General features: G+C 37.4%; 1 protein-coding gene across 6 annotated transcripts in view; it reads right to left on the bottom strand.

Annotated features, from left to right (window-relative positions):
• LOC126458070 (atypical protein kinase C) overlaps positions 1-18,994 on the bottom strand; it is a 762,657-nt gene that overhangs the window by 176,842 nt on the left and 566,821 nt on the right. For all 6 annotated transcript variants that reach the window (XM_050094877.1, XM_050094878.1, XM_050094879.1 and 3 more), the window contains 4 exons: positions 10,576-10,756; positions 10,051-10,149; positions 5,499-5,674; positions 3,310-3,544 (listed from right to left, as the gene is read on the bottom strand). In XM_050094877.1, the coding sequence (XP_049950834.1) occupies positions 3,310-3,544; positions 5,499-5,674; positions 10,051-10,149; positions 10,576-10,756 (691 nt within the window). The remainder of the gene's footprint in view (positions 1-3,309; positions 3,545-5,498; positions 5,675-10,050; positions 10,150-10,575; positions 10,757-18,994) is intronic.

An 18,994-nucleotide genomic window follows, 5' to 3' on the forward strand; every position in this document is an offset into this window, starting at 1 on the left:
TTATGGTGATAATGATTGGACTTGTCTTTCATAACAGATTAGGTGATGTCTATTGAATGCATATGCCCTGGCACTTACCTTATTTCCTGTGTGACATCACAGGTAAAGGATGTCCAGCAACAGAACCCCTCACTTTGAAATTAAATATCTCAAAAACTAAGATTTGGTGAAGAATTTGCAAATGGTTTTCACATCAGTTCCTTTTGTAACATCAAATCATGTTTGAAAACTGTGCCTTGTTGGCAAAGGATTGTGTTCTAACCTATGGTATTCCAATACCAGAAAAACACGTGATTTCGACCTCTTGGCTCAGTACGCTAACCTCCTTTCATATTTCAACAGTAGAACTGATCGTTCCGAGCTGTGGTGCACTATTTAGCCTATAGGCACTACATACTGTGATTACAATGCCAGCTGTTAGTGACTTTTCAAACTGTTTCAAGTCATTTGTATAAATTTTTTACAGCTTTCCCAATAAACACACTATTTGTTGCAATCATCTATCTATCTTAGTTCTCGAGTCATTCAATTTTGAAATCAGGGCACCTGTGCTGGACACCCTGTAGTCTGCATTCAGATTAGCTAGCAGTTTTCCTCTTACAATATCACTTGGGAGTGATATAACCATCTGGTAGCATTCCCAAGAGCACTGTAAACAATATTCTGACAGTTCATTGTTGTTTATTTTCTCAATTATTTGCCATTTCTGTAAGAGCAAAGATGAAATAGTCAGCAGGAATGAAGTAGTTTTATGTATGGTGGTATTTGGGTCAAACAATGATCCTCTGTTAAAATGATAATGCATTCCTCAGACACTAAAATAGATAGCAGCTACTATTTAAGTGCTAGCTGACAACTTTTATGCAACACATTCCTTAGTCTTGTTGCATCTCTTAGATAATACATGAATTTCTTTGCGATTTCTCTCAATGCTCCTATACCTGAATCTCATCAGTTCCTAAACTTGAAAAAATCTGGCAACTGCCTCTAGTATAAACTAACTGAATAATTAGTCTATACATAAGTTTCAATTCACATGATTTTTTTTCTTTGTTGTGTTTGTAAACATGTTTAAAAAGTTTCAGAGCAGTGTCGACCATATTGGATATTTAGTCAGTCTGCTGCCAAAAAGAATTATATGTTTTGGTAGTATCAGTGATTGTGTTTTTATATAAAAGTGGTTAAGAGAATTTGAACTATATTTTGCAATGGGATTGCAATAAAATGCAGATTTCAGTGAATATGTTGTGAGTAAAAGAAGAATTTTTGAGTGGTATAAGTGTTTCAAGAATGTCATGAAGGTATTAAAAATGATCACCATGCATGCTCTAGCACATCATCAACTGATGAAACCATGGAAAAAGTGAAACAATCAAATATGAACGATCACCAATCACAATCGGAGAATTTACTGATTCTGTTAGCACATGAACTGGCTTATTCAAGAAATTCTTTCAGAATTTTTGGGTATGAAATGTGCAGCACCAAAATTTGTTCCAAAGTTTTGAATTTAACAAAAACAACAGCAAATGTAACATGCTATAACAGATGATGACTATGTGTATGAAGCAGAAACTAAGACTAACTCTTTCCAATGGAATGGAATGTCACGATAACATTGGTGGCCAGTGACAGATGGCATCCTAGAGATGCTGTAAAAATGACTCAAAGATATTATTTGCACATGTCAGTTGTTTCACCAGAAATCTGTACTCTTAGGTATGGTATTCATGCACCACATGGGTATATGAGCATAACTGTATCCATGTGCCACATGTTATGGAGAATTTTCCTTAGCAATGAAATGAAATAATTACATTTCATTAACAACAGCAAAATAATCATTTAACAATATCTTACAATGTCATAATGTGTGAAACTTGTGAAAATTATTGTTATTTTGGAGGAGATGATTTTGCATGTCAGGAATGTGACAGAAGCAAACAAGTGGTCAGGGGCCCAACATGTTGTTGGGGTCTTTTCTGTTAGAGCAGTGCTGGCATGTGGACTCAAAATAGAACAAAGTAAAGTATGTCTTTAAACTATAATTTTTATTTGACCCGACCACCTGCTTACATTAAACAAATCATGATATAACGTTAAGATTGGCAAAGAACTGAGTGGTTGTTTCATCCCCTAGAAAGCCGAAAGTAAACTGTAACTTCGGCACAATTTTCACAGTGAGCAGAGCTGATTAGCATTATAGGGAGCATTCTGGATTGTCAAAAATGAAAAAACCTCAATAAATGTGAACAAATGTGAAGGTTATTGTCACTGTGATCTTCAGTGACCTGAGTTCTTGCCACAAGGTTCAAGAAAAAACTGGATTCTGGTCCAGCAAATGCTTTTAATCTGCCAGGGAGTTTCATATCATCCCATACTCCACTGCAAAGTCGAAAATTCATTCTGGACACATGACCAGGTTGTGGTTAAGCCACGTGTATGAACAATATCCTTACTTCCAGGACAGCTAGACCTGCAAAGTTCACAAAAAATCTTCATTAAGTTTAGAAAGTACAAGATGAGAAACTGGAAGAAGTATAGCTGTGAGAACAGGTTTTGAGTCATGAATGGGTAGCTCAGTCAGTACAGCATTTGCCCGCAAAAGGCAAAGCTGTTGGGTTCGATTCCTGGTCCGGCACATAGTTTTAATTTGCCAGGGAATTTAAATGAAGATAAGATACACATCTGTGTCAAGCAATCTAGGGGGTGGATGAATACCCAGGTTTGTTGCAAAATAAACCAAATTTTTGCATCATGATAATACATCTGCTCAAACTCAATCACTTATTCATTAATTTTTGGCCAAAAGCAATACTGTAATGATGCCCCAGCCCCCACAGTTGCCAGACATAACCATATGTGACTTTTTTTGTTGGCAAAAAAAAGAAAACTTAAAGAGTCAACATTTTATACGCATACATGAGACTAAAAAGGTTTGGTTGTGACACCTAAAAGCTATTCCTAAATCTGGGCCTCAGAAGTATTCCAGGGATTGGACAATGCTCAGCTACACGTCTATAAAAAATAATAGGGACTCTTTTAATGGGTATAATATTGATGTAGATGAATAAATAAAATTCTTTCCAAAAAAAAAAAATTTGCATTTTTTAACAAACCTCTCAAATTTTGTGTGATCAACACAGTGCAAGATTTATCAGTCAGATTACTAAAATTTTATAAAGAAAGTAAACTGGAAAATAAAAGGCTTCATAATTATCACCAATGAAATTGAATAACAGTACCAGCTGTTGTCGATATGTCACATGTTAGCTAAGTCAAAAATGTGAAGTCTATAATGTGCATTACCTTTATCATGCAGGAAGTTGAGAGCAAGACTGATCTCTGCTGCATAGAAACGAGCATGTTCTTCTGGAAGGCGACGTTGCCTCTGCATGTGGAACATCAGGTCACCTCCACGTACAAACTCAATAACAAAAAACAACCGACTCGGTGTTTGGAAACACGAGTGCAGGCCCACCAAGAAGGGATGGTTTGATGCTGTTTCAAACACATGCTTCTCTGTTTGCACCCAGTCAATATCCTGCAAGAAAGATTTTAAGTCATCAAGTAAAGAGAGATGCAAGACTAAGTTCGTACTCTCATTATCATCCTCTTACTAAGTAGAACATGACCACTAACATATAATGCATAACTTATGAGTGACAAGAAGTATACCTGTAGAGAGCAAACATGGAAATTCCTGGATGGAACAATATGCAAAGTATGGGAAAGGAACCATTCACCTAAAGCAGACTCACGTGTGGCACACAGACATGTGTAAAAGAAAACAGTGTTCACTAGCTTTTGAGCTCTAGATCTTTCTCTAGTAGAAATTACCGAAATTCACACACGACCACAAAAACACCCAAATGCACACTACTGCACTAGCTGCAACAATGATTACTGATTACTGAGAGCACTTGCCTGGGCTGATGGATGAGGGGAGGGAGTAGGGAAGGACATGTTAGGCAAGGAGGGGGTAGTGAGGTAGTGCGAGGCAAAAGTGAATAGCTAGATGTCTCAGCAGCTGAACAACAGGATGAAAGGAGTTCTGCCAGAAAGACTAAATAAGGCAGAAAGGGGGATAGACTGGTTGGGTTGTTGGTTGGTTGGTTTGGGGGAGGGGAGCAAATAGCAAGGTCATCAGTCCCATCAGATGTATTCCCTTCAAAGGAACCATTCTGGCATTTTCCTGAAGTGATTTAGGGAAATCACGGAAAACCTAAATCAGGATGACTGGACATGGGTTCGAACCATCGTCCTCCCAAATGCGAGTCCAGTGTGCTGAGCCCTGCGGCACTTCGTCCTTGTTCGGTAGGGGGAGAGGGAGATGGGGAGGGGGAGGCAGACATACATATATACTTACGTTTTTTTGTATGCACATGGAGGGGCCAGGGAGAAAAAGTCGTGGGAGAAGGCAGCACATTATTGGACATGGAAGGAGTAGTGATTTGGCATGCTTCTGCTAAAACACCTTCAAATGATATTAGTATTTGATAAGTAAAAATAATGAATTATTAAACACATCAGATTTACTATTTTCCACTATTATCACACAATATGTCAGAGTTCATAGTGTTTAATACTTTCTATCTTAGTATGGCCATTAGAAGGAGAATAAATTATGTTCTCAGGCCAATATTAACCACTGAATTATTACTTGATATTTTATTAAACAACTCTACAAATGTAATTCGTACCACTGATGGAAGGCATAAAGCATGTGACATTTTGCACATGGAACAGGTGACAGTTTTCGAAACAGTCGTGCTGTTGGTGAGCTTGATACGAAGAGATGTATTTATGCAACCATATGAGAGGTGGAGACTGACGTGGGAAGGTGGCTCATTGAATTCAGAAGAACTAGTTGGGACACACTTGGGAATAGGTGTTGAGGTTATGCATGCAAAAAGAAAGGTTGTCTTTTCCATGTATCCAGATTATGACAATATCATTAATGAATCTGAACCAGACAATGGGTTTTAGGTGTTGACTGGATAGGAGGGATTCCACCAGATGGTCCAAATGTAAGTCAGCATAGAATGGTGTCATGCAAGGACCCATGGGAGTACCACAGAATTATTTATAGATTTGGCCTCGAAAAGTGAAATAACCGTAGGTCAGCATGTGGTTGGTCATGGGGATTATGAAAGATGGTGTGAGTTTGGTATCAGGGGGATGCTGGGAAAGTTAGTGTTCCATGGTCACAATGCAGCAGGGCTGGAGGATGCTGCTGATCAAGGACGTCACAACCAGAGTGATGAACAAGGAGTCTGGTGGTAAAGGGACAGGAACTGTGATTTTGTTTGTGAATGTGTGTACTTTTTCTGTTACATAAGTCTATGTGCCACACATCCGTCTTCTATAGGTGAGTGTCTGCCTATGTCATTTTCACTGTTGGTTTTACCTCTCACATATACATTGGAATAAAAGACTCTGTGATGTTACAGGAAGACAGAGTTGAGTTGCATGTGAACACCTTGAGCACTGCATACCTCATCATCAGTGACGAGTGCCTTCTTAATAACCTTCATAGCATATATACGACGTGTCTTCTTCAGTTCAACCATAAGAACTTTGGCGTAGCTCCCACGACCAATAACACGAATCAGCTCGAAATCATTAAGGGAGTACTGTCTTTGTGATCCTGGCTCCAGAGACTCCTCATCAGCTGCAAAACACACAATAGTTAATTAAATCATGGAACTGGACATTAATCAAGCATGTATACAAAAGTTTTGAAATTAATGCATCGTACTGGAGAAACCATAGTCTAAAGACTCATAAGGAGAGGCCACCATGTTCAGATCAGGAATTTACTTGAAACTTTGTACACTTTTATTAGTCCATTAGGACAACGTAATGTGCAAGTAGTAAGGCATACTACTTAGGCAATTTGAAGAAAATCACAAGGGAAGATTTGAGTGGAGAGGATGTACCAGTGGACTGACACTTGAGCACAAGATGGTGGTGATCAAGTGGTTAGTGTCAGAGATGTTTTGCAGCAGCATTATCCATTGGATCTTTACGACATTCATTAACTGCAGTAGTCAATGAACATTGAACACATGCATTTTTGCAGTAAAAATGTATATTTCGTGATTTTCAAAAAATTCACATGTACACCATTCATCCTTGCTACATTAGCAAGGTCTCATCATTACACAAGTCAGCTGCTGAAGGGGGCCTGTTTCTGTGTCTGCAGGCCTAGGTGTCCAGGTGCAAAGCAGTTCCACGCATATTGGCTGCAGGTAGAGAGGATTTTGTATATCACAACAGTCATGGATTTTTTGGAAAACTTCAAACATTTTGTCTTTTACTTGTCAGCAGTTACGTTGTAATATTTAAAATTAGTAAACAGCCAAATAACTCTGGAAATAAATAGAAGTTAACATAAATACACATATTTTCTCATTATATTACTTTTCAAATGCCATATATGAACCAATATGACCAATGTTGAGAAACATAAATGGGAAAAAAAATTAAGAGCAGGACTCAATCCAGTGATCCACTAATTATGGAGGTCTGTCACTAACCTCTTGACCATTGCCTTCTCAAAGCAGCAACACACTGGCTCATACTCAGTGTGCAAAACTACTCTTGTGATGTTCTTGAAACTGCTTAAGTACTTACTTATTTACTTACTACTTGCACATTATCTTGTCCTAATGGACTACTAAAAGTGTACAAAGTTTGAAGTAAATCCATAATTCTAATGTCGTGGGCTCCCCTTGTCAGAACAAAACATGTACCTAAACTTCTTAAAATGTTCAAACTGTACCATAGCTGAAGTACAACATAAAGAAAGAAAGAATAGTGAACTTCCAGTTTTTGAAGCAGCGTTTCTTCCCTCTACTCTAAAAGCTGATATGAGCGGTATAGAATATAGTCGGGAAGAAGTAAAAATTGTGAAGAAATCAAAGTGAGCTAGAAATTCTACATGACATACAAATACAAGAACGAATGAGTTCCACTCCTGGTAACTGCTAAATAAATGCTTTTATTCTGCTTGCTGCATTTCTGTTATCTCCAATCTTCATTCTGTGATTACAAAACAGCAGTCTCATCAAAGATTATTACACATTCAAAGCAAACTGAATATGCTCAAATTATGTAGCTTTCAAAAACCTGCAAGTTATTGTCATTCCAACAATAACATCAAAAGATTAAACTAAGTCTCAAAATTTACATCTTAAATTTCCACTGCTTAAAAGTAAGTACAGAAAGAAAATGTAAAGACAAAATAGAGAAGCTGATTAAAGTAATGCTAGCCAATCAGAATCATGCATCAGAGAGAGAGAGAGAGAGAGAGAGAGAGAGAGAGAGCGCGAGCACAGGAATCCATAAAATTTATTTGTTACTCTGTGTTCTACAATGACACACATTTCTGATGTGTTATCATTACTCAGATAAACTTTTATCAGCTTATATTCTCTCAGCATTTACAAATTAGTAAGTTACTCCATAAGTGTGAAACAATATAATCTCTTTGCACAAAGCTGCTGACATTCCTCGCGTGCCAACTCACTGGTTACAGTAAATTATAAAATTCAGGAAAAAAAGAAATAAATTAAATATATGACACTTCTTAAAAGTAACTAAAATGATGGTTTCATTATGACACAAAATTTCTTGTATGGATTCATAAATGTATGGGTGCGTAACAAACTGTAATTAAGATAAACACAACATAATTTTCAAACACGTGCAGCTCTTAATTAAAGACTTTGAGGTGGAGCCACCCTAAAATATATATTAAAATAAATTTCTCAATAATGTACTGCAGAATTGAAATTATCAGAATGCATTTCACATACTCCCCAAGTTGATTTAAATAACACATTTCAACATTTTTGGAACCATTAATATGTGATACCAAGCGATACTTCTTGAACACATAGTAGTTAGTCTTCAGGCTGTGCCTTGGAATGCCACTTAGCTCTATGTAGCAGAAGTTTGGGGGCATGGCTTCCTTGAAATACAGTCATTAGGGGCATCCTGAAGGCCCTGGTGTTTCAGTCTAAGGGTGTCCTGCCAACCTGCACACTATTTTCACATTCCACTGCTTACATCAAAAGGGAATGAACAGAGTTGGTGAAACTTCACTATCAAACCCCTGTTTCTGTATAACTCTATTAAGCTTTCATTGTCAGTAAAAACACTATCAAAACAATACTACTATTATTGTTTTGATAGTGTTTTAGACAGTTTTTTTTTCCTTTCTGCCATTGGTTATTCTGTCTACAGTTGGAATATGTTTGCAAATGTTCTGCCAGAGTGCACTTGGGTATGGTAGCATACATATCACTTTGAAGGAAAAGTGCACAAAATATAACCTGCATGCAAAATACATACTGTTACTTTAGTTTACTTGCTTGCTTACTGTGGGTAATGTCCATTATTAGCAAGTTTGTTTCTCTGAGTGTATTATGCACAAGTTTACTGAGTTTTCTATTTTGTGAGTTTTGAAAACAACACAATATGAATACAGTGTGTAATTTATCAAGTAAAATTCTGGAACATATGGTTAGGGTGGAAATAAAGTAAGTTGGTGCGCCCAGATCTGATTCAAACATGAACCAAGAAGAAAAACAGGCAAGGGTATACAAGCAGTTTTAACAGGCTAAAGTATAAAATGCAGCTCAGTGGTTGTGTGTGCTATATCATTTAAAATGCATATTTTCTTAATATGACAAATACAGTGAGTGATCCCTGAGGTCATGGCAACATTGCTGTTTCCTCAAGAGAATTCATGAACGCCAGGGTTTGAGCACACAAAACATGAAACGTTTGAAATTAGAAATGAAAATACCGAGAACATTAAGCATGCAGTTGCAGTTGTTACGGCATAAAGTCAAGCACCGGCATGCCAGTCTGGAATGACAGAACAGAGAGGGCTGTGAAAAGACGTCAGCCAATTGCACACTGACCGACCCCTCTCCAGGATGACAACGCAACAGCAGCAGCCTCTATGCAAAGAGGACATAAGCGCTGCACCCGACTGGTCATGGTCCAGTTCTACAGCAGCTTGAAGACTAGTGTTTTGTACAGCAGTGACTTACGAATTATTTATACTGAAGAAACTTTATCATTTTGTATGTTGCCCTTTGCTTGCGACACTTCTATGTACAAGTCAAAGTTAAGTATTGTCATTTAATTTTTTTGTAATAAAACCCATCAATATGATTTGCTTGAATTTTTGTCTAGCGATCCGAAAAAGCAGATTTCCTAGACACCTCACATTCAATGACTACGCAAGATTAAACACCAGTAAAGAGCTCTCCAAATCATGTCTCTTACTGAGATTTGTTGTGGTAAACTGTTGGAAAATGTTATTCAGGGACATGCCAGAAATTATCAAGCAAAGCAAGAAAATCTAGTTAACATGGGCTCCGAAATTCACACCGTAAGTCCACTTCTGCATCTTCGATAACTCCGAAATGAATTTCTTCTACTGTAAGACCTTTCCTTTTCATATTTTGAGAGCTGGTAGTCTGGACCAAAACAAGACAAGAAGTCCAGTAAACATGGGCCCTGAAGTGCATACCTTAAGGGCTGTCAACTTCGATTATATGAAAAGCATCTCTTCTACTGAACAAGTGCTTGTAGGGTTTAAGGTATGCATTTTACAGCCCATGTTTACTCGAATTTCTTGCTTCAAATGATTGTTCCTGTCACATCTTCGAATATACACCATTCCTCCTGGGACACTCCGTATATGTTGGCCGAAAGCTGTGGTTGTTTAGGTGCCTGTTTTCAGAGGTGCTGTATCATTTTGTGATTACAGACAATCAATTACCTAATGCATTTTGAAACATCTATAAAAACTAACAATGAGTTTTCCAAATTTATGTGTAGAATGCCTCACATTGGAAAGATGCAGTGAATGCCTCTCATTTATGACAGAAAAACAGGGGGACGCGCACGTGCCTGCCTGCCCACCTGCACCACAACAACTCCTATAGCAACACTTCCACTGCAGTGATTACTTAATAGTATTCAAATGAATCCAATAATTATACATTCACTAATATGAATACTTACTCTTTGTTGGATCTTCAACAGGGACAGAGTCTGATGTAAGATCTAGTGGTGGTTCTGGAAATTCTTTCAAATCTGGTAACAGCTCTGATGTAGGTGTACCTGTGAAATGAAATTTCACTGTAATTTCACTGCCATAAAACAAAAATAATTTGTTTTTCATAGTACTACACTTGGTCTACAATAAAATAGTGAACATAATTTACCCCTTAATGATTCATATCTAGTATCCGTTCTGAAGAATCAGCAGGTGATATGTTATAAAATTACCTATCTAGCAGGTTTGCCCATAAGACATCAATTGTTAACTGACCAGATTTAAGTATTAGGAGATGCTTAAACAAATACTGAACCATACAAACAATAAAATACGCTATCAATATCCCCCTGCTTTTCCTCATTTGTGGTGATGAAAAAAATTATTGCGACCTGATAACATGAAATTTATCATGCTTGAAAGCTTAATAATCACAGTTTTGTCTGCATTACATTTTAATTCAAATGTGTGGAAAAAATTTCACGTCTTACTGATTGTCGGGGTTTCTCCATTGTGCTCCTCCTTAACAATGGGCTCAACTTGCTCACTGCTGCAGGGCTTCTGCACCAACTTGTGGCATTTCTTGTGCACCAAGAGCTTGCACTGGATGCACTTGAAGCCTTGGCGCCCCAGACCCCAAATACGATCTTGACAAAAGGCACAAAACGCTCGCTGAAAAAGTCAAAGAACTTGCCCTATAACAGTTGCAATCCATAACCACAAACTGTGGAAACTGCCAGTGGCATCTATAGAACAGAAATAGATGTTTTCTGGAAACACTAAATTCTAACAAATAAAAGAAAGGCCAATAACTTCACATACAGTCTAAAAACAAGACTTAAAGGAAACAGGAATTCTTTTGTGCTTATAGATGTTCCTCACTTAGATGTTCAGAAGTTTTTTCTCTGACTTACTGAGGTTTTCCTTATCAACCTCTGCCTCTGCCAATTACAACTCTCACTTAAGAAAAGAGGGCAAACAGAACAAGGATGGAATCTTTTAATACAATTTAAATACCTAAAAGAAAATGATGTACAATTATACACTTACTTAAAAGAAATTTGTTAGCTGCTTCTGTTCTTTTAGTCTGTAATTTACACATTTTCACTGTTCCCTCTAAAGTAATAGTTTTATGAACATTTATTTTCAACAAAGTCTATCTGTGGGAATATTTTTATTGACAGTTTATCTGATTTGCTCCACATGCTGTTAAAAAGTTGAGCAGCTTGGATTTTCTAAATATATGATCTTCGCCTTTTAAATTGTTGTAAAATATGGTCTGAGGTATGTCAAACTAATTCACTGTCCCAGTTTGCAAATTATCACCTTCTAAAAACTGTGCAATTTTTAGCTGACCACCTAAAGAAAGCAGTTTCATGTTTTGCTTAAATATTCTTCAGCAACTTACACTTGCCAACCAATTAATTTTTGTTTCTTAAAAGGAGACCACACAATAACCAAATTTTTGTATTTTTTTTTATCCTCATGATAAATAAAGTCCAGAACTCAAATATCAATCACCAACCTGTTCGATACAACTCTACATTTACATCTACATATCTACTCTGCAAATCACACTTAAGTGCCTGGTAAAGGATTCACTGAATCACCTACACGCTAATTCTCTATTATTCCACATTCGAACAGCAAGCAGAAAAAACAAACATACATATCTTTCAATGCACACTCTGATTTCCATTATTTTATTATGAGTATCATTTCTCCCTGTTTATATCAGTGTCAACAAAATATTTTCGCATTCAGAGGAGAATGTTCGTGACTGAAATTACGTGAGACGATCCCACCACAACGAGGTCCCACACCAAATCCTTTATCATGTCCATGATGCTCTTCCTGCTATTTCTTGATACTACAAAAGATGCTGCCCTCCTTTGACCTTTCTCGATGTACTCTTTTAATCCTACACCATGCATCAGTACTCCAAAAGAGGATGGACAAGCATAGTGTTGGCAGTCTCTACAGTATATCTGCTGCATCTTCTGAGTGTTCTGCCAATAAAATGAACTTTTGGTTTGCCTCCCCCACAACATTTTCCATGTGTTCTTTCAAATTTAAGTTGTTCGTAATTTTAATTCCTAAGTACTTAGTACTTGAGTTCATAAAAGAAGGTTGTATACCTGGAAGAATCCTGGAGATACTAAAAGGTATCAGATAGATTATATAATGGTAAGACAGAGATTTAGGAACCAGGTTTTAAATTGTAAGACATTTCCAGGGGCAGATGTGGATTCTGACCACAATCTACTGGTTATGAACTGCAGATTGAAACTGAAGAAACAGCAAAAAGGTGGGAATTTAAGGAGATGGGACCTGGATAAACTGAAAGAACCAGAGGTTGTACAGAGTTCCAGGGAGAGCATAAGGGAACAATTGAAAGGAATGGGGGCAAGAAATACAATAGAAGAAGAATGGGTAGCTCTGAGGGATGTAGTAGTGAAGGCAGCAGACGATCAAGTAGGTAAAAAGACGAGGGCTAATAGAAATCCTTGGGTAACAGAAGAAATATTGAATTTAATTGACGAAAGGAGAAAATATAAAAATGCAGTAAATGAAGCAGGCAAAAAGGAATACAAACGTCTCAAAAATGAGATCGACAGGAAGTGCAAAATGGCCAAGCAGGGATGGCTAGAGGACAAATGTAAGGATGTAGAGGCTTGTCTCACTAGGGGTAAGATAGATACTGACTACAGGAAAATTAAAGAGACCTTTGGAGAGAAGAGAACCACTTGTATGAATATCAAGAGCTCAGATGGAAACCCAGTTCTAAGCAAAGAAGGGAAGGCAGAAAGGTGGAAGGAGTATACAGAGGGTTTATACAAGGGCGATGTACTTGAGGACAATATTATGGAAATGGAAGAGGATGTAGATGAAGACGAAATGGGAGATAAGATACTGCATGAAGAGTTTGACAGAGCACTGAAAGACCTGAGTCAAAACAAGGCCCCGGGAGTAGACAACATTCCATTAGAACCACTGATAGCCTTGGGAGAACCAGTCATGACAAGACTCTACCATCTGGTGAGCAAGATGTATGAGACAGGCGAAATACCCACAGACTTCAAGAAGAATATAATAATTCCAATCCCAAAGAAAGCAGGTGTCGACAGATGTGAAAATTACCGAAATATCAGTTTAATAAGTCACAGCTGCAAAATACTAACGCGAATTCTTTACAGACGAATGGAAAAACTAGTAGAAGCGGACGTCGGGGAAGATCAGTTTGGATTCCGTAGAAATGTTGGAACACGTGAGGCAATACTAACCTTACGACTAATCTTAGAAGAAAGATTAAGAAAAGGCAAACCTACGTTTCTAGCATTTGTAGACTTAGAGAAAGCTTTTGACAATGTTAACTGGAAAACTCTCTTTCAAATTCTGAAGGTGGCAGGGGTAAAATACAGGGAGCGAAAGGCTATTTACAATTTGTACAGAAACCAGATGGCAGTTATAAGAGTCGAGGGGCATGAAAGGGAAGCAGTGGTTGGGAAAGGAGTGAGACAGGGTTGTAGCCTCTCCCCGATGTTATTCAATCTGTATATTGAGCAAGCAGTAAAGGAAACAAAAGAAAAATTCGGAGTAGGCATTAAAATTCATGGAGAAGAAGTAAAAACTTTGAGGTTCGCCGATGACATTGTAATTCTGTCAGAGACAGTGAAGGACTTGGAAGAGCATTTGAACGGAATGGACAGTGTCTTGAAAGGAGGATATACGATGAACATCAACAAAAGCAAAACGAGGATAATGGAATGTAGTCAAATTAAATCGGGTGATGCTGAGGGAATTAGATTAGGAAATGAGGCACTTAAAGTAGTAAAGGAGTTTTGCTATTTAGGGAGTAAAATAACTGATGATGGTCGAAGTAGAGAGGATATAAAATGTAGACTGGCAATGGGAAGGAAAGCGTTTCTGAAGAAGAGAAATTTATTAACATCGAGTATAGATTTAAGTGTCAGGAAGTCGTTTCTGAAAGTATTTGTATGGAGTGTAGCCATGTATGGAAGTGAAACATGGGCGATAACTAGTTTGGACAAGAAGAGAATAGAAGCTTTCGAAATCTGGTGCTACAGAAGAATGCTGAAGATTAGATGGGTAGATCTACTATGAGGAGGTATTGAATAGGATTGGGGAGAAGAGAAGTTTGTGGCACAACTTGACTAGAAGAAGGGATCGGTTGGTAGGACATGTTCTGAGGCATCAAGGGATCACAAATTTAGCATTGGAGGGCAGCGTGGAGGGTAAAAATCATAGAGGGAGACCAAGAGATGAATACACCAAGCAGATTCAGAAGGATGTAGGTTGCAGTAGGTACTGGGAGATGAAGAAGCTTGCACAGGATAGAGTAGCATGGAGAGCTGCATCAAACCAGTCTCAGGACTGAAGACCACAACAACAAACAACATGTACTTAGCTGAATTTACAGCCTTTAGATTTGGCTGATTTATCATGTAACTGAAGTTTTAATGGATTCATTTCAGCACTCATTTGGTTGACCTCACACTTCTTATTATTTACGACCAATTGCCAGTTTTCTCACCATACAGATCTCACACCAAAATTTTTTTCCAATTGGTTTCGATCTTCTGATGACTTCACTGGATGATAAACGACAGCATCATATGAAAACAACCTATAACGGTTGCTCAGATTGTCTCCCAAATTGTTTATATAGGTAAGGAATAGCATAGGGCCTATAAAAATACCTTTGAGAATGCCGTAAGTCACTTCTGTTTCTGTCAATGGACCATTCCCTTCAAGGTAACTCAAAATGTTCAGACACAATGTGTGTTCCAATATCCCGCTGCACATCAACATTAATGATATGGGACTAGAATTTAGTGGATCACTCCTATTGCCCTTCTCAATATTGGTGCAACCCACACAACTTTCACGTCTTCTCTCTCATAAATTCTCACGAAAATTGACTTTTAAGTTTTCTGAGTGCCTTTAAATACTCTAAAATGAGATCATTAGTTTAAATGAGTATTGTGGCTCTGTGGTAGAATGCTTGCCTGCCATATGGGTGGCACAAGTTCAGGTCCTAGAGTGGTAGTATTTTAAACATAGATCCAAGTTCTGTGAAGATTTGATTACACAAAGATGAAAAAATTTAATTTGTAATTATTTTTAATTTACACAATCTTTATTAACCATCTTTTATACAAGATCAGTAATAAAGAATTTATATCTGTACATGAGAACTGGTTGTTTTTGCACAATATGTAATAAGAAAAATGAGGACTGGCATTTTTCATAAAAATGAGGATTAGGTAGATGTTATTCAGAATATATTTGATGAATTTCATATTTCAATGTTTTAGGTATTCAAACAGAAACGAGAAACAGAAAAATGATGACCAAAAAGGCTCAAACCAGTGATCCAGCAACTATCAGTCTCAAATGCTATCTATTTTTTCCCATCTTTATGTATTTTGCACTTTACAGAAATGCTCATTGAACATGCACCATTCCTGAAGGATTTTCATCAGCCAGGAATCAAAAACAAATCATCCACTTGTCAACCCAGCATTCTACCACACAGTGACACTACTTGTCTAATAATGGTATCAGAAAACATTTACAATGTGTAACATTCCCAAATGTGTATCAATAACTGAACATTCCATCAATCTATAGATTTATAATTTAACTAGATTCAAAAATTTAAGACAAAAAGCATATAAATATACAGTTATTTCAAATTCTGGATAAAATTATTGTGCAGGTAAATTAGTTGTTTCCTTCTAACGCCTTCAAGTTTTCTGAGTGCCTTTAAATACTCTAAAATGAGATCATTAGTTTAAATGAGTATTGTGGCTCTGTGGTAGACTTATGAGGATGGAAGTTAATGGGGTCGCACTGATGAGAAATACTATTCCCACTTACAGAGGTCTATATCTTCTCCATTATAGAGTTTTTAACAGGCTGAAAATGAAAGGAAGTGGGAGTTAGTCCGACTTACAGAGTTTTTTTTTTTATCCTCAGTTTCCTATATTGTTATAAGTACTATTTATTTAAAGAACCCTCTCTCTCTCTCTCTCTCTCTCTCTCTCTCTCTCTCTCTCTCACCCCAATCTCTCCGCCCTCTTTCTCTCAAGCATCATGTCCCTAGCTTGTATGCTCCTTCCCTTGTGCTCTCTTAAGCAAATAAACTAGAATGTATTTTTTTAATGAATTGTGTTTCTTCAGTATATCCGGTTATTATGTTCTAAAACATCCCTGGAATGTACACAACTGTGAGTGGGAAGATGTGAGAGTATAAATCTTTAGTTATTGGATGAACTTCCAGTGCTGGACAATATTACCACAGAATAAAAAACTAAATACAATCTTTAAAGGGCTGATAACTGTTCACAATAATGTAAGTTTCTGCAGTAGCATGTCAGTTGGAAGTAATGCCTCATAGATTCAGGTTCACTCAAGACGATTATAGTTCAATTCTTTTATCTTGGCAGCTCGCGCATGCCCGCCCAGACGCGAGAGATTGCTGTGTTGCCAGTTACACGCACCAAGAGAAGCAGCGCCATAGTATAGTTCGCAAACTTACATTTAGGGGGCAGCGCTCAGTTTATGAAGTAAAGCCACCACGGCCACATTAACCCTTTCGCTGCTACAGAGACGTGCTCCCCACACTCCATGCTGTGCGCGATTTTGTCATCACTGCACTGCTCGCCTGTGCAGACACACGGTATTGCGACTGCTTTGACACACTTATCATTCGATTTCACAAAAACTATTTGGCCCAAAAATTTTATTTTTATTCATCTTCTTGACTGATACCTTCCCCCAATAAATTACTTAATTTTGTTTCGATGTTCAACGCAGTTATTGTGCAGCATTAAATGCAGTAAACCATTGCACGAAATTTTCAAGAGTTTGCAGAGGTAAAAGTCCACAGCATATACTTTCCGTATGGTCGATTTTAGTTGCCACTAGAAATTTCAAATAATTACATTCAAACGAATAAAATTCATGAGCTAAGACACTTCGATACTGTTTTAAATAAAGAAAATATTAAACACCACACAAGGCTTGAACTCAGAACCTTTTACTTGGCAGCAAAACACCTTAATGATTACGCTAACGCAGCTCGTCAATCAACGTTATTCCTGGAGGACTTTAAAGCATCACGCAAAATACTGATGAACACTGTTGGTATGACTACGAATTATTCACGTTTTGTCGAATTACAATAGGAAATAAACAATTACCGCTGTTCATTATTGCGAAAAAGCGGTTAGTGATAATGAATTTCCTTGATATCACCTGAATTAGGAGGCTTATCGCTTGTTTTGTTCAAGTAATTAATAGAATATGAAGTAATTGGTATAAAGAATGCTTTTTCCAAACTTTCTTTTATAGAAAGTCTGCAATCAAGACATTGCTTTTGTTCAATTACTTTATTTATGACTGAACGTTTCTAAAACTGAAGACACTTGTCCCTGCTCTGCACTGCAGTCGAGCTCTGGCAACGTCGTTCTCTGTTCATTGGCTGACTGTGTTTTGTGATGTCAGATGCGCAGAACGAACCTAAACTCGGCCGCCGCCATAAATGGCGCGCACTTTAGTTGAAGAATCTGTCTTGCATAACTTCACAGTGAAACACAGCATGTGTGGAAAACAATACCAGTGGACATCATTTCAGTGAAGTTTTGGAGGAAATTTATGTGAATAAAATAAACAGTCCTTGGTAATTAAGCTCCTGAAATTATTATCCTAGCATAAAATTTTGTTGTATAGTGTACACAAAGTTTATAAAAAGTGTCAATGCCTTGAGAAACTTTCAGAACCAACAGAAAACTTAAAGCAGTGTTGATGGACAGTGCTCCAGGTTCAGTCTTGCTACTCTTCTGACTCAGCATGTGAGATTACACAGTTTTGTGCTTTAGCTGTGTGGTTTCTGGAGTAATTTGATACATTCACTCTAAACAGAAGCAGGCAAATCTTGTACATGTAACTCATGCTGAAGTACAGCCTTCCACAACTTAACCACAAGGGAAGAAAGCTGACATAACTGTATTGCTCTATGCTCAACACATATCAGTGTGATGTACAGTTAGTAGAACAATGATAATTAATTCACCGACAGTTCTGCCATGAAAAGAAAATTAAAACTCAGCTCAGTCAACAAAACTAACTGCGGCTTGCCATGACTTGACGGATATTTTTTCTAAAGTGCCAGTCATTATCTACAGAGACAATTATGATTGTGAAGAACCACTTAGAAATCTCTTTGCATCCTGTAATGGCATTTCCATTCATTGCCTGAGAATGTATTAAATAGAACAACTGTGACAGTGATACTGCTACCAGAGAGACTTTGCATCAAGATTATGTAAAGCTGTTCAAGTATCAAACGACGAATCGAACAATACTCATAAATATGTAATAGATACAGCACCATTTCAGAAAAACCTTGTGTTGACAGATAAACAATGGTGGACAGCAAAAGTATCTGCATCCATGGAAGATATTTCAGAAGAACGACAAAATATTTTGGTGTCTGATGCAAATTTTGTTTATAGCACCTTCACTTCTAAAGAATGGCAGGCTGTATTACATGAAACCATTCAATTTTATTGCAAACTGCATTATCAGCAAAATAGATTTGCAACTGCAGATAAAATTTCATGGATTCCAGTAAGTGAACTACAAACGAGAAAGAATTTGAGGTTTGAGTAAAGGTACAAAATATAAAAGGCATAGTAATAATCCAAGTCTAATAGAGTGTGATACACGTTCAATTATAACAGTAGACAATGATCCAATCTTGTTACAATGTAGCACAGTAGTCACAAAAAGCGTAATTTCTGCGAGGAAATCTGCTGGTCTACAATTCTAGTACAAAAAGACTCATAATATGCTGCACCATATTTCTGTTATAACAAGTGC

Source organism: Schistocerca serialis, chromosome 2 (genome assembly GCF_023864345.2).
Source record: "Schistocerca serialis cubense isolate TAMUIC-IGC-003099 chromosome 2, iqSchSeri2.2, whole genome shotgun sequence".
Lineage (NCBI taxonomy): Eukaryota > Metazoa > Arthropoda > Insecta > Orthoptera > Acrididae > Schistocerca > Schistocerca serialis.